Source organism: Saccopteryx leptura, chromosome 6 (genome assembly GCF_036850995.1).
Source record: "Saccopteryx leptura isolate mSacLep1 chromosome 6, mSacLep1_pri_phased_curated, whole genome shotgun sequence".
NCBI lineage: Eukaryota > Metazoa > Chordata > Mammalia > Chiroptera > Emballonuridae > Saccopteryx > Saccopteryx leptura.
The window spans coordinates 5,182,719-5,199,292 of record NC_089508.1 but is presented as its reverse complement, the minus strand read 5'-3'; the positions used below and the strand labels follow the sequence as shown (position 1 = coordinate 5,199,292).

Below are 16,574 nucleotides of genomic sequence, written 5' to 3'. Positions count from 1 at the left end.
CCTCCTGACCTGCGCAGCTTCTCCGTGACCTTCTCGAGCTCCTCCTGCGCGCGCCGCAGCTCGATCTCCAGGTAGTGGCGCGTGGAGTCGAACTCGGTCTCCAGCTTCTCGAGCTTGTGCGTGGTGTAGGACAGCCGCTTGCGCAGCTCGCCCTTCTGCTCCTGCAGCGCGCTGCAACGACACGCGGCGGCGGGCCGGGCCGCGGCGCTGAGCGTGGGAAACTCGGGCCCGTGCGGTCCGGCCGGGTGCCCCGGGGGTGCGCACCGCGTGCGCCCGGCCGCACTCACACACTCGCGCGCGCGCATACACTCACCTGGCCCCCCCGCCCCACCCCCACTTCCCAGCGGGCGGCACTCGAGGCTTAGGGTCCCTTGGGGTTAGGGTCCCTCGGGGTCAGTGCCTCTAACACTGAGCCAGTCTGGCCCCGCAGTCCCTGTGCCCCTGGCAGCGCCCTGTCAGAAGTAAACCCCTGCGGAGTCAACTCGTTGACCACAGAGCCTGGCTAATGTTTGGGTCGGCTTACAGGACCTGGATAAGAGAGTGCCCGTTAGCACCCATGAAGTTGACTTCTGGATGGCACAGCTTACAGGGCCCCCCCCCCCTCCACTTTGGCTCCTCCGCAGCGATGGGTGGGGATGGTGAGGGCCAGAGGTGGCAGTGCCATGCCCTAGACCAGGCTTCCCTGCCCCAAACTGGCTGTGTGGCCTCAGCAGGCTGCCTGAGTCTGGGCGTGGGAGAGGATGGGTGGGCATGCTCAGCATCTACAAGGCTGGCCAGCTAGGGGCACATAGCCTTGGGCACTCAGAAAAGGCCAGGCCTGCTCACGCCCTCTTCCTCCAGGAAGACTTGAGGTTCTATTCCCCCCCAGACTCGGTGCTCCTCTAGGACCCCAGGACAATGAGCCCTGATACTCAGGAAACGAACAGGGGATAATCTGCCCTCGTAACTGTCTATATCTTGCCCCATGGACACAAAGCCCTGCTAGAGAGATGCCCAGGTCTTAGGGGAGACCCACTGGAAGAAGCACACACCCCCAGGGGACCACCTAGTGCCCACACCCATCCACCCATGTGGCCACCTGAGCCCTGAGTCATGCTCCTTCTCTAGCCATACTGCTGGGCCATCAACAACCAGCCTCTGGACCCTGGCACTTCTGAGACCTGCAATGCCAGCTCAATGTGCCCTTCACAGCACCCCTACCCCATCCTGGGAACCAAGTACCCATAGGGTGCCCCACAGCACCCCTACACCCACCTCTGAGCTAGCTACCTTTCCTCCTTCACCAACCCATAAGCACAGCTGGGTCCCAGCCATCACCCACAATGCCCACTCCTGATGGGTCCCTGCCATCACCCACACTGCCCACTCCTGATGGGTCCCAGTCATCACCCACACTGCCCACTCCCGATGGGTCCCTGCCATCACCCACACTGCCCACTCCCGATGGGTCCCTGGCACCTCCCACACTGCCCACTCCCGATGGGTCCCTGCCATCACCCACACTGCCCACTCCCGATGGGTCCCTGCCATCACCCACACTGCCCACTCCCGATGGGTCCCAGTCATCACCCACACTGCCCACTCCCGATGGGTCCCTGCCATCACCCACACTGCCCACTCCCGATGGGTCCCTGGCACCTCCCACACTGCCCACTCCCGATGGGTCCCTGCCATCACCCACACTGCCCACTCCTGATGGGTCCCAGTCATCACCCACACTGCCCACTCCCGATGGGTCCCTGCCATCACCCACACTGCCCACTCCCGATGGGTCCCTGGCACCTCCCACACTGCCCACTCCCGATGGGTCCCTGCCATCACCCACACTGCCCACTCCCGATGGGTCCCTGCCATCACCCACACTGCCCACTCCCGATGGGTCCCTGCCATCACCCACACTGCCCACTCCCGATGGGTCCCTGCCATCACCCACACTGCCCACTCCCGATGGGTCCCTGCCATCACCCACACTGCCCACTCCCGATGGGTCCCTGCCATCACCCACACTGCCCACTCCCGATGGGTCCCTGCCATCACCCACACTGCCCACTCCCGATGGGTCCCAGTCATCACCCACACTGCCCACTCCCGATGGGTCCCTGGCACCTCCCACACTGCCCACTCCCGATGGGTCCCTGCCATCACCCACACTGCCCACTCCCGATGGGTCCCTGCCATCACCCACACTGCCCACTCCCGATGGGTCCCTGCCATCACCCACACTGCCCACTCCCGATGGGTCCCTGCCATCACCCACACTGCCCACTCCCGATGCGTCCCTGGCACCTCCCACACTGCCCACTCCCGATGCGTCCCTGCCATCACCCACACTGCCCACTCCCGATGGGTCCCAGCCATCACCCACACTGCCCACTCCCGATGGGTCCCTGCCATCACCCACACTGCCCACTCCCGATGGGTCCCTGCCATCACCCACACTGCCCACTCCCGATGGGTCCCTGGCATCACCCACACTGCCCACTCCCGATGGGTCCCAGTCATCACCCACACTGCCCACTCCCGATGGGTCCCTGGCATCACCCACACTGCCCACTCCCGATGGGTCCCTGGCATCACCCACACTGCCCACTCCCGATGGGTCCCTGGCATCACCCACACTGCCCACTCCCGATGGGTCCCTGGCATCACCCACACTGCCCACTCCCGATGGGTCCCTGCCATCACCCACACTGCCCACTCCCGATGGGTCCCTGCCATCAACCACACTGCCCACTCCCGATGCGTCCCTGGCATCACCCACACTGCCCACTCCCGATGGGTCCCTGCCATCACCCACACTGCCCACTCCCGATGGGTCCCAGCCATCACCCACACTGCCCACTCCCGATGGGTCCCTGGCATCACCCACACTGCCCACTCCCGATGGGTCCCAGTCCTCACCCACACTGCCCACTCCCGATGCGTCCCTGGCACCTCCCACACTGCCCACTCCCGATGGGTCCCAGCCATCACCCACACTGCCCACTCCCGATGGGTCCCAGCCATCACCCACACTGCCCACTCCCGATGGGTCCCTGGCACCTCCCACACTGCCCACTCCCGATGCGTCCCTGGCACCTCCCACGCTGCCCACTCCCGATGCGTCCCTGGCACCTCCCACGCTGCCCACTCCCGATGGGTCCCTGCCATCACCCACGCTGCCCACTCCCGATGGGTCCCTGCCATCACCCACGCTGCCCACTCCCGATGGGTCCCAGTCATCACCCACGCTGCCCACTCCCGATGGGTCCCAGCCCTCACCCACGCTGCCCACTCCCGATGGGTCCCAGCCATCACCCACGCTGCCCACTCCCGATGGGTCCCAGCCATCACCCACGCTGCCCACTCCCGATGCGTCCCTGCCATCACCCACGCTCCCCACTCCCGATGCGTCCCTGGCACCTCCCACACTGCCCACTCCCGATGCGTCCCTGCCATCACCCACACTGCCCACTCCCGATGGGTCCCTGCCATCACCCACACTGCCCACTCCCGATGCGTCCCTGGCACCTCCCACACTGCCCACTCCCGATGGGTCCCTGGCACCTCCCACACTGCCCACTCCCGATGGGTCCCTGCCATCACCCACACTGCCCACTCCCGATGGGTCCCTGCCATCACCCACACTGCCCACTCCCGATGCGTCCCTGGCACCTCCCACACTGCCCACTCCCGATGGGTCCCTGCCATCACCCACACTGCCCACTCCCGATGCGTCCCTGCCATCACCCACACTGCCCACTCCCGATGGGTCCCTGGCACCTCCCACACTGCCCACTCCCGATGGGTCCCTGCCATCACCCACACTGCCCACTCCCGATGGGTCCCTGGCACCTCCCACACTGCCCACTCCCGATGGGTCCCTGCCATCACCCACACTGCCCACTCCCGATGGGTCCCTGCCATCACCCACACTGCCCACTCCCGATGGGTCCCTGCCATCACCCACACTGCCTACTCCCGATGCGTCCCTGGCACCTCCCACACTGCCCACTCCCGATGGGTCCCTGCCATCACCCACACTGCCCACTCCCGATGGGTCCCTGGCACCTCCCACACTGCCCACTCCCGATGCGTCCCTGCCATCACCCACACTGCCCACTCCCGATGGGTCCCAGCCATCACCCACACTGCCCACTCCCGATGCGTCCCTGCCATCAGCCACACTCCCCACTCCCGATGCGTCCCTGGCACCTCCCACACTGCCCACTCCCGATGCGTCCCTGCCATCACCCACACTGCCCACTCCCGATGCGTCCCTGCCATCACCCACACTGCCCACTCCCGATCCGTCCCTGGCACCTCCCACACTGCCCACTCCCGATGGGTCCCTGGCACCTCCCACACTGCCCACTCCTGATGGGTCCCTGCCATCACCCACACTGCCCACTCCCGATGCGTCCCTGCCATCACCCACACTGCCCACTCCCGATGCGTCCCTGGCACCTCCCACACTGCCCACTCCCGATGGGTCCCTGGCACCTCCCACACTGCCCACTCCTGATGGGTCCCTGCCATCACCCACACTGCCCACTCCCGATGGGTCCCTGGCACCTCCCACACTGCCCACTCCCGATGGGTCCCTGCCATCACCCACACTGCCCACTCCTGATGGGTCCCTGCCATCACCCACACTGCCCACTCCTGATGGGTCCCTGCCATCACCCACACTGCCTACTCCTGATGGGTCCCTGGCACCTCCCACACTGCCCACTCCTGATGGGTCCCAGCCATCACCCACACTGCCCACTCCTGATGCGTCCCTGCCATCACCCACACTGCCCACTCCTGATGCGTCCCTGCCATCACCCACACTGCCCACTCCCGATGCGTCCCTGCCATCACCCACACTGCCCACTCCCGATGGGTCCCAGTCATCACCCACACTCCCCACTCCTGATGCGTCCCTGGCACCTCCCACACTGCCCACTCCTGATGTGCCCCAGCCACACCATCTACAACGCACCCACTGTCACCCTCTTTCCTTCTCCCGCGGGCCCCGTCTTGTTCCCAGCACCTCACAGCCGTGATCAGACAAATGTGGTTCCCGCCCCACGGAGCCTGCAGTCTCAGGGGAGACAGGATGAAAAGGGAGCAGGCTCGTCAACAAGGCAAGTGCAAGCGATAAATACGGCAGAGCTGTGAGCTGGGTTCTGGGCAGAGCCAGGACTGCCTGCGGGACCCTGGGCTGAGACCTCCTCTCACGAGGCAACCAGCTTCATGGAGCCCTCCTTCCTGAGCCTCAGTTAACCCTGGGCCTCTGGATGGCTTTCCAGACGTACTAGATGGCTCTGTCCCACCAACCCACAGATGCTGTCCCCTCCCTCCCTGAGCCCTGACACCCAGCCACCCCAAGCTGCACCCTGGCCAGCCCCTGACCCCACCCTGTCCCAGGCGCCCAGGACTCTGTCACAGCAAACTCTCAGGCCCGCCCCAGGACCCCACCACATGGTCCCATCTGCGCTGCCCAGCTGTCTCGTCTACAGCCCTCTTGACCTGGCCCAGGCTGGTCCTCAGGGCCCTGGTTGGCACTCCTGCTCCTGCCTGCATGTTTCAGGCCGAATCTTCCCATGCCCAGCGTCACATGGAGCGCCCCCCCCCCCAACCCCGTCTCCAGCCCGGGCCTCTGTCTGAGCTCCGCTCCCCCGGGTCCAGGTGCCTCCTGGCCTCTCCGCCCAGACAGCCCACAGCCGCCTCATACCCCGGGAGTCTAACGCTGACCACTCTCTGTTCCAGGAAGGGCACGCTACCCTCAGTCCCCAGTCAGACCATGGAAGGTCAGGGTGACCCCTCCTTGTTCCTTGCCCCTCACAGCCATCACCAAGTCCTGGGGTCCAGCTTCTCAGAAGCTTTGGACATGTCCCCCGCCTTGGTCTGGCCCAGGAATGGACCTTCCCTCCCAGGGCACTAATCCGAGCTCTGCCTGGCCTCAGCCTGTCTCCATATCTGTAAAATGGGGGAGCACGCACCCACACAGAGGGCACCTACACTCGGGAGCAGGGTGGTCACTGTGGTCCCTGCACCGCCCTGGGCCATCGGGGCCACAGAGCGATGACCCCAGAGGCAGGCCCCGTGTGGGACTGTGGGGCTCGCACAGCCTTGAGCTCAGCAGCTCTGCTGCCCCCTGGGTGGGGGCCGGTTCTGGTCTCCGGGACCTGGAAACGGAGCCCTAGACGCACGGGAGGCTGTGGAGGTCCGGCCGATGTCAACCTTCCGGGTGGGGGAGTGGAAGAGCCCTGCTCAGACTGCAGCCTGTGAGGTCACCTCAGTTCACCCGAGTCCGGGGGAGTTAGAGCAGGGCCCGAAGCGGACCCGACAGGGTGTGTGGGGGTGGGCGGGTGCCCCTCCGTTCTCTCCTTGCCCACGGGAAGCCCAGAGTGCTTTCCTGCCTCCCAGGCCTGGAGGAATCCCGGCTGCCTGGGTCCCCAGGAGGATGGAGCCTGGGGACAGAGCCCTCGGGGCTGTGAGGGGCGTGAGCAGTGGGCGTGAGGGCCTCTTTGAGATGGGATGGCATCGAAGGAGCAGTGCGGGTGTGCTGGTGTCTGTCACCCTTCCCTCGGTGGGCCTCCCCATCCGTCTTGGAATGCACACAAGGGACGCGGAGACACCCAGGGGCCGAGGACACAACAGGCAGGTTACCTGTCCCAGAGGGAGGGCGACGACCTGGCCAGTCGGCCCTGCAGGACGCGGGGCTGCCCAAGGCAGGAGGGCACCCAGGGGCTGCGCAGCCTGTGGGCGAAGAGGACAGAGCTGCTCAGATCGGGGCCCGGGGGCCGCGCCAGGCCCGCCACGGGCACACGCCGCAGCTGGATGGGGAGTCCGCACCGCCCAGCACGAGGACTCTGGTGCAAGCTGGCTGGGGCGGGGTGGGGGAGCCAGGGCGGGGGCTCCCAGCCTGTGCACCTGCCCCCCTGGCTGGTCAGTCCTCAGAGTCTGAGCTCATTGATGGCACTGAGTCCCACCAGTGGCAGGGTCACCTGTCCGGTATCCTGTCCCTCCCAAGGCCTGCAGCCACCCTTGCAGCCTCAGAGGGTCATTGTGGGGGGCAGGCTCCCCAGCTCTGGGATCACCTTTGGCTACTGACCCTTGTGTGCACGACCCCATTGGTCGGAGAGCCGAGGAGGCCGGGAGAATGGAGGGAAGTGTGATCCCAGCCCCGAGCTCTGCGGGGAGGCAGTGTATATGGAAAGTCGCAGGAGGGGTCCGGAGGCCGTGGGACCTGGCCGCTGTTCGGGGTCCAGGGCAGGCCCACCTCACCCTCCTCGGGACCCCTTCTCCCCCCAGCCTGCCTGTGGCTGGTGGGGGCAGGGTGGCGGGTGGGGTGGAAGCAGTGTGGGTGGAGGTGAGAAGGGTCCTGGGCCTGCCCGGCCCTGGCACAGAGCCACCTTCCTGGGGGCTGCCGGACGAACACCAGCACCTTGGTGCGCCCACTGGGCACCCCTTCCTGTGGTCTCTCCAGGGACTCAGCAGCCCTGCTGGCCCCCTCAGAAAAGAAGAAGCTTCCAGGATGCTTAGGGACACGGCGCACACGTGTTAAGAGAAAGAGTGGTATGACCCCCCCTTTAGAAAGGCTACTGCCTACAAACAGCCACAGGAAACAAGGGAAAGGGAAGACATGTTACGTTGTTATGCCTGGGCGGTGGCATTCTGCGTAATCTAAACTTTTTCTTTTATATTTTTCTGGTTTTGTCCTAATTCTTGCAGTGAGGCTAAAAAAAAGAAAAAAATCAAAGAAAAAAGTTTACTAAGGATGAAATTTTGATCCAAAAATAGAGAAAGATCCTAAGCATGGATTTGACAGGCTGAGGGGCATAGCAGGGCCACTCGGCCTGGGCTGTGAGCCCCACTGTCCTTGTCTGTAAAATGGGCCTCCCTGCTCACAGGGCCCATGCAGAAGAGGCCACCGTCCACAGGACAGCAGGAGAGAGAGGTGACTGCCTCCCATCGGGTCCCCAGCAGGGCCGGGGGTGGCCCTCGGGGGAGCCGGCAAGACGGAGCTTTGATTCAAGGGACGATGACCAGTCTGAGGGTCATCCCCAGATGGGCATGCCAGGCTACCTTCTTGTTCTTGCTGTCAGAAGATGAGCAGAGGGTTGGCCCGGGTCCCCAAGACTGATCTGTGCTGAGTCATGGGGGTCGCAGTGACCCTGGGCCCCTTCATGGATGTAGCTGTCCTCACGTGGGAGCAGCTGCCGCCCGGCCCTATGGGTCGGACGTGCTTGGACCCTGGGGTTCAGGATGTTAGCACATGTCTGACTCCTCCCCCAGGGAGTGGCTGGCTCAGGGACTGGGGAGCCTAGCCTCGAGGGGCTACGGGACTGGCTGTGGGTCTTTGGAGGTGGGGGAGGGGAGTGGACACTCAGCCCGTGCCAGGCACGTCTCCCTCCCCGCAGCCTGGGAGGAGTGACTCCATCACCCCACTGGACAGGTGCAGATGGGTGTGGCCACTGTGGCTGCCCTCTGACCTAGCCCAGGAACCACAGGCCACTCCCTGACCCCCAAACACCTGCCTGAAGGCAGAAGGACATGATGCTGTGCTTTCAAGCCAGTCAGGTCCCCTTCCAACTCTACTTTCTGAAAGGGACAACCACTCTCTTCCTTTCTGTGTCCCTCCAAAGGTGGCCACGCCCACACTCATCATCCAGACCCTTATCCATGCTGTTCCCTCCACCTGGAATGCCCTTGCCTTCTTACTCTGAGTCCCCAGATCTATTCGTTTTTTGTGAGGCTCAGCTCAAATGCCACCTCTTCCAGAAAGCCTTTCTTGGTTCCTCCCTCTCTTTCCCCTTCAGTCCCAGACTGCCTCCTGCTGCCCCTCCACCACTTGTGGCCACCCGGGGCCCTGGCCTGGGCTGTCTGCTTTCCCTGTCCCCGATGCCTATGGCGCCATGCTGGGCACAGGGGAGAAAGGACACCAGAACTCTGGGGAGGGGACGGAGGAAATCCTCCCCTGCTCTTTGCTGTCGACAAGGTTACTGAGGGCAGAGGTTCACCCTGGTGGGCTATGGAGCTGGGGCGGGGCCGAGTGGGGGGCAACTGGAGGGGCCCCGGTGGGGCTGGAGGAGTCACGGCCCGGCATCCAGGTGCCACAAGCTGTCCCACAGTCAGGCAAGGGCCCGTGTCCCTGTGGCACGCCCCATGGGCATGGCCCGCCTTGCCGCCTCCCCGCTCTCAGGCGCTGGCCCCAGTCATGCTCCAGCAATGCCAAATTGCTTGTAATTCTTCACATGCTGCAGGCAGCTCCGCATCTTAGTGACTTTGTCCCCGCGTCCCCTCTGCCAGGGTGGCACTCACTTCTTCCAACTCCAGGTTAACTCCTCCCCACCCAAGGCCCAGTGGGGGACCTGGATGCCCCCCACCCAGCCTGCCTGGGGTGGGATCGACTACTGCTCCTCATCCGTGAGAGGTACAGGGGCTGAGTTCCTATCCTGCTTGCCACTGAGCGACGGGCAGGTCCCACTCCAAAGGACCCCCAGCCGCCAGATGTCACTAAGTCCAGCAAGACCATTCCCTGCTTCTGGTCAGAATCCCCCGTGAGGTCTCACCCCAAACCCCAGTCCCCTGGGCCCCACGACGACCCCCAGCTTGCCCTGTGCCGGCGTGCCTCATTCACACGGGCCCCTCCCTTCCCACCTCAGGACCTTAGTCCTTGCCAGTCCCTCAGCCGGACATACTCTCCTGTCTCTTTATAGGCCTACCCCTCCTCCTCCCTCAGTCCCTGCCTCTGGGGCCAGGCTGCGCCCCACCACCGTCTCATTACCTGGGCAGGGTGGGGTAGGGACTGGCCTTCCTCCTGGCAGGACCAATCATCTCTGCCCCCGCCCTACATGGGGACCATTCCGCATCTCTCTGTGGGCTCTGTGAGCCGGGCCTGCCTCAGAAGGAAGACCGTCTCTGTAGGGACTCTGCGCCCCTCCCCTCCGAGAGACCTGCACCTGCCCCCACAGTCCTGACTGTCTCCAGAGAATCCTCTATTCCCCTCGACCCTGACCAGTGCCTTGCTGATTCCATCCTCTGAGTCTCACTGGGAGCCAGTCTGGACCTTTCCCAAGGGGCAGGTGGGTGTGAAGGGCCGCCCCTCGCCCCAGTGCCTTCCAAGGACCCACCCCGCCCCAGGCACACGCACAGACCTGTTCATCTGGTCTGAGGCCGCCCATTTTACAGACAAGGAAACAGGTTCATGGCGATCAAGGAAGTTGCACGGCCTGACTGGGGTTCAGTGTGGGTCAACTCTTCTTCCCGGCATGCTGAGACGACAGGTCTCAGTGCAAACCACACTGCTATATACTTCTCATCGAGCCGTCTCCAGCACCAAGTGACCAGACAAGGCACAGCCATCATCTCCCTGTGAGGCTGACCACCGCCAGCCTGATGGAGGCAGGAGGCAGAGGCAGGAGCCCGAAAGGTGAAGTGACCCGCAGAGGGTCAAGGGCAGCTGGGGCCTGTGGTCCCACAGGAAAGCCCATCCTGCTTCCTGTTGGGCCCCTAAGCTTCTCCCTGGAGGAAAACAGTGCTGGGTGCCTGGCCGGCCCTGCTCTGCGGCTCTGACTCACCCGGCCAGACCCTGGACACCCCTGGCTGACCTCTGCAGCAGACACCGGCAACACTACGTGCACAGAAGCGAGGGCTCAGACACCAGCACCATGGCCACCGGGCTGCTGGGCAAAGCCCTGTAGAAGGTCGTGTGTGCGTGTGAGCATGTGTGTGGGGCGGGGGGGGGGGGGTCTGTCACAGTGCTGACGTGGGGGCCCACAGCCAGGAGGGGTCACCCACTCAAGCCTGAGTGGCCCACCAGGAATGCATAGACTCACACTGGACATCTGCCCAGGCTCTGCCTAACCAAGGCCGCCCGGTGGAACCACCCCTCCCCTCCCTGTGGCCCTGGGTGACTTGGCCGCTTGGCCGCTCCTTCCTGCCCAGAGACAGGAGCCTGGAGGCGGCGCAGGAAACGCTTCATCTCGCCTCATCTTATCAGGCGGCCGCAGCCCTGCACCCGCGGCCCCCCCTCTCTGCCAAGGCAGAAGAACCACGTGCTGGCAGCTGGTGGCACTGTGGCCTGGTGAGCCCTCAGTAGGTGGGCTGACCCAGCGGTGCCCAGGGTCGGGGCAAAGCAGGACAACCTGGGCAGGTGGACAGAACACCCCTGGGCCTTTGCATATGCTGCCCCTCCTGCTCAGCACATCCCCTTCCCTGCTCTTTGGGTCATTCTATTCACCTCCTACAGGAAGCCTTCCCTGATCTTCCGCTGGGTCAGGAGACCTCCTTGCCATCCCTGTCCCAGCCTTACAATGCAGATGGTGCTCTTTGGGTACAGGGACTGTGTCTGCTCTTCCTCCTCAGGGACTTAGCACGTGGGGAAGGGCGGAGCACATGGCAGGGCCCAGTGGTCATGTTCTAGAGTGCCCGTGGCCTCCGGGCAGCCCCAGTCAGGAAAGGCCGTCAGGAGCAGGCCTGGGGATGCCGGCTCCCAGAGAGGAACAGAGATAAACAGCAGAGCTCTGGGGGTGTAAGAAAGGGTGTGTGGGAGCAGAGCCGCTGAGGACAGCGGGCCATGGGCCCCATGTGTCCCTCGATGCCCACTTTCAGCAGCTCACGGCCCACTGGTGCTCACACTGGTCTTCGTCAGACCCGACTGCAGACAAGGAATCTGGGCTCAGGGTGGCCACATGTGAGTCAGGGCAGGCCAAACCCAGGCCTCCAGACCCCGCAGTGTGGGGCTCTGTCGACCCCTTCAAGCCACAAGGGCCTGTGAAGATAAGATGGACAGATGGCACCTTGGCCGCCTGAGCCCAGGGCGGGAAGAGGGGACTGTCGGGGGCAGGGAACGCGTGGCCCAGCTCTGAGCCTGGCACATCGAAGTGCACAGCCAACACCCAGCAAAACAGTGAAGGGGCGTGACACGGAGGAGGCCCCAGCCCCGCCCCGGGCACCCGGCTGCCCACTGTCTCCATCAGCGCTGGGCCCACCAGCCACCCCACTTCGGACACCCACTCTTTCCCGCTCACTCCCTCCGATGCCCCCTCACCCCTCAGAGCCCTGCCCGCCTTCTCGTCATGGACACCCTGTCACTAAGTCGCTCCTTCAAGTCCCCTGCCCCTTCTCTCCAATGCCCGGGGCCAGAACCCTCTGTGGCTCGGGCCACCGCTCCGTGGACTTGGTGCCAGCACCCGCAGAGAGGGCAGGAGGTCACGTGACACAGATGACAGGCCCACCTGGGACCCTCACTCCGCTCTGTTCCCCCCTCACCACGTGCAGAGTGCCCTCCCATCCCCGCTCAGCCTCCCAAGGCCGCCCCCCCACCCGGCCCGCTCCCCGCTGAGGGCCCGCCTCCTCCTCCAGGAAGCCACTCAGAGGGATCCCAGCTGAGGGCCCGCCTCCTCCTCCAGGAAGCCACACAGAGGGATCCCAGCTGAGGGCCCGCCTCCTCCTCCAGGAAGCCACACAGAGGGATCCCAGCTGAGGGCCCGCCTCCTCCTCCAGGAAGCCACTCAGAGGGATCCCAGCTGAGGGCCCGCCTCCTCTTCCAGGAAGCCACACAGAGGGATCCCAGCTGAGGGCCCGCCTCCTCTTCCAGGAAGCCACTCAGAGGGATCCCAGCTGAGGGCCCGCCTCCTCTTCCAGGAAGCCACACAGAGGGATCCCAGCTGAGGGCCCGCCTCCTCCTCCAGGAAGCCACTCAGAGGGATCCCAGCTGAGGGCCCGCCTCCTCCTCCAGGAAGCCACTCAGAGGGATCCCAGCTGAGGGCCTGCCTCCTCCTCCAGGAAGCCACACAGAGGGATCCCCGCTGAGGGCCCGCCTCCTCCTCCACAGGAGCCACTCAGAGGGATCCCCGCTGAGGGCCCGCCTCCTCCTCCAGGAAGCCACACAGAGGGATCCCAGCTGAGGGCCCGCCTCCTCCTCCAGGAAGCCACACAGAGGGATCCCAGCTGAGGGCCCGCCTCCTCCTCCAGGAAGCCACACAGAGGGATCCCAGCTGAGGGCCCGCCTCCTCCTCCAGGAAGCCACACAGAGGGATCCCAGCTGAGGGCCCGCCTCCTCCTCCAGGAAGCCACACAGAGGGATCCCCGCTGAGGGCCCGCCTCCTCCTCCAGGAAGCCACACAGAGGGATCCCAGCTGAGGGCCCGCCTCCTCCTCCAGGAAGCCACACAGAGGGATCCCCGCTGAGGGCCCGCTTCCTCTTCCAGGAAGCCACACAGAGGGATCCCAGCTGGGGGCCTGCCTCCTCTTCCAGGAAGCCACACAGAGGGATTCCAGCTGGGGGCCCGCCTCCTCCTCCAGGAAGCCACACAGAGGGATCCCAGCTGAGGGCCCGCCTCCTCCTCCAGGAAGCCACACAGAGGGATCCCAGCTGAGGGCCCGCCTCCTCTTCCAGGAAGCCACACAGAGGGATCCCAGCTGAGGGCCCGCCTCCTCCTCCAGGAAGCCACACAGAGGGATCCCCGCTGAGGGCCCGCCTCCTCCTCCAGGAAGCCACACAGAGGGATCCCAGCTGAGGGCCCGCCTCCTCCTCCATGGAAGCCACTCAGAGGGATCCCAGCTGAGGGCCCGCCTCCTCCTCCAGGAAGCCACTCAGAGGGATCCCAGCTGAGGGCCCGCCTCCTCTTCCAGGAAGCCACTCAGAGGGATCCCAGCTGAGGGCCCGCCTCCTCTTCCAGGAAGCCACACAGAGGGATCCCAGCTGAGGGCCCGCCTCCTCCTCCAGGAAGCCACTCAGAGGGATCCCAGCTGAGGGCCCGCCTCCTCCTCCAGGAAGCCACTCAGAGGGATCCCAGCTGAGGGCCCGCCTCCTCTTCCAGGAAGCCACACAGAGGGATCCCAGCTGAGGGCCCGCCTCCTCCTCCAGGAAGCCACACAGAGGGATCCCCGCTGAGGGCCCGCCTCCTCCTCCAGGAAGCCACACAGAGGGATCCCAGCTGAGGGCCCGCCTCCTCCTCCATGGAAGCCACTCAGAGGGATCCCAGCTGAGGGCCCGCCTCCTCCTCCAGGAAGCCACTCAGAGGGATCCCAGCTGAGGGCCCGCCTCCTCTTCCAGGAAGCCACACAGAGGGATGCCCGCTGAGGGCCCGCCTCCTCCTCCAGGAAGCCACACAGAGGGATCCCAGCTGAGGGCCCGCCTCCTCCTCCAGGAAGCCACACAGAGGGATCCCAGCTGAGGGCCCGCCTCCTCCTCCACGGAAGCCACACAGAGGGATCCCAGCTGAGGGCCCGCCTCCTCCTCCAGGAAGCCACACAGAGGGATCCCAGCTGAGGGCCCGCCTCCTCCTCCAGGAAGCCACACAGAGGGATCCCAGCTGAGGGCCCGCCTCCTCTTCCAGGAAGCCACACAGAGGGATCCCAGCTGAGGGCCCGCCTCCTCCTCCAGGAAGCCACACAGAGGGAACCTCCACAGAGGCCGCCTCCAGGTCCACCCACCTACCAGCATCTGCCCGCCACCCGCCCGCCTGTTTCCACAGACAAGCCGCCGGGCCGGCCCCAGCCCACGGGCTTCCCTCCATCCCAACCAGTGAGCTCTCCCTCCCTTCCGGAACCTTCCCCGGCACAGGAACATGCAGCTCCACTTCCCACATTGAGAAGAACGCCCTCTGGACCCTCTGGGTGCCCCCCTGCTCCTTGCCCTGCGGCCGTGTCTGCCTCCTGCCGTCCTGCCGGGACCAGAGCTCACCTGCCTCTCGTCCCTTCCACAGACACCTCCTCCCCTGGTGTCCTTGTCAGCCTCACCTGTGGACGCTCCTCACCTCCCTGAGCTTCTCCTGGCCCAGCTGGGCCCCCGGGATCAGGCCTCCAACCCCGCCCCTTCCCCGGGGACTCTCAGCCCACGACAGCCCCAGCCACAAGTAGCCTCACTCTGCTGAGGACGCCTGGATTTACATCTCCCCGGGCTGCAGGTGTGCCCGTCGTCGCGGCCTCGCCTCTGGGTCCACCTGGACTTCGACCGGCAGCACAGACCCCCTGCGGCCACGTGACTGTGCCCCCTGCCGCCAGCTGCCGCCCCTCCGGGCTCAGCCTCCGGAACCCAGCCTCCTGTGCTCCCCTCGGCAGCACAGACACAAAGGACAGCCTCCATGTCCTCCCGTGTCACGGCCACCCTGGGCCCGACGGCCCTCATGGGACCACTGCCCATTCTAATTGCCCCATACCTCCTGCCTTCATCCACTCTTGCCCAGAGAAATCCTGTTGCAAGTCAGGGCCGACTCATCCCTCCCTCAGCTCAAAACCTGCCCCTGAGTCCACCGGGACATGTCACACCCCACGGACAGGGGCCTCCGCATTGCCTACGGGACCAGACCTTCAACCTCCCCCATCCCTCCAACCTCCAGTTGCACCAAGCGCTTTCTGCCTTGGAGCCTTCGCACCTGGGGGTCCCTGCGCCTGGGTTCCATCCCCAGCGTCCCCCACGGCCGCTCCTCTGCTTCCTCATTCCACGTCTAAGTGCCACGTTCTGGGTGAAGCCTTCCCTGAGCCTGGCAGGCAGGAGAGCCAAATAAGCATTTGCTGAAAAGCCACACGCATGAACACCCTTCACATACGAGCACCCTGAGGCTCAGCGTGGGAGAGTACCCACTCCAGGCCCGCAGGCTGCAGGCCACTGGCCTCCGCCCCACAGTCCCCTCCACAGTGGCCGGCCTCTGGGTCTGGGGCTGTAGGGTTCGGTTCTGTCTCTCCGGCCAGACCCAAAGAAGTTGCTTCTTACAACAACTGAACTCCCTGAAATGATCACATGGGGGTGAAACTTGAATTTCAGATCAACGTGCAAGTGTTTGGTGTGAGTCAGTCCCACACGTTGCATGGGATATACTTATACTAAACACATGTCCAGCTGTTCACGTGGACTCTAAATTTCACTGGGTGTCCTGCATGCATCCAGCAGCACGAGCGGGGAGGCAGAGGGGACCCCACGAGGCCATCAGCCTGCCACGAAGGGCAAGGCTGTCACTGGTCGTCTGAGCAGGAGATGCAGATTGGGGAAAGGCCTGGAGGTGAGACCGTCCCGGCTGGAGCCAGGGTCCCTCTGGAGAGAAGTGTGGCCAGAGCCCAGGCCTGGGAAGAGGGGCAGAGGGCCCTGAATGCCCGGCCCTGAGCATGGGTCACAGGTCTCGCCTGCCCTTTCAGGTGCCCAGGGGCGTCCGCAGAAGGACCGCAGCAGGCTCGGGGTTGGGACTGTCCCTCTGGTGAATGAGCCGGGATGGGAAGCCGTAAGGAGGCTGCAGTAGGAGAGGTGAGGGGAGCCGCGCAGAGGGCCCAGGAAGCCCTCCGCCCCCTGGCTGCGTGGGGCTCCTTGGGAGCCCGGCCCAGTCCCTGTTTCCTAGCACCCAGCTGGGCAATGACGGTCATCACTCTCCTGTTCGTCTTCCCCTCTTGACTGGGGGGGGGGCAGGGGGGGACTCTGCACATCTAGCCCCGGACCCTGCCCCCGCCCCTGCCCTCTACCCCCAGAGCTCAGGGGTGTCCGCGGGAGCACCGGTGTATGGAGTGGCTGTGGCACCAGCCCCACAGCCTGAGGAGTGGCCTGCAGGGCTCCCACATGGACCTCCCAGCACCTGCCGCCCCCGCCCTGGAGCCCAGGTGAGAAGG

At 65.0% G+C, this 16,574-nt stretch overlaps 1 protein-coding gene across 4 annotated transcripts in view; it reads right to left on the bottom strand.

Annotated features, from left to right (window-relative positions):
* The window catches only part of BEGAIN (brain enriched guanylate kinase associated), a 49,878-nt gene that overhangs the window by 7,927 nt on the left and 25,377 nt on the right, over nucleotides 1–16,574 (bottom strand). For 2 of the 4 annotated variants that reach the window (XM_066341403.1, XM_066341402.1), the window contains exons 3-4: nucleotides 6,640–6,729; nucleotides 10–171 (exon numbers count right to left, since the gene is read on the bottom strand). In XM_066341403.1, coding sequence (XP_066197500.1) covers nucleotides 10–171; nucleotides 6,640–6,729 — 252 coding nt within the window. The remainder of the gene's footprint in view (nucleotides 1–9; nucleotides 172–6,639; nucleotides 6,730–16,574) is intronic. The other 2 variants (XM_066341404.1, XM_066341405.1) reach the window with 1 other exon arrangement.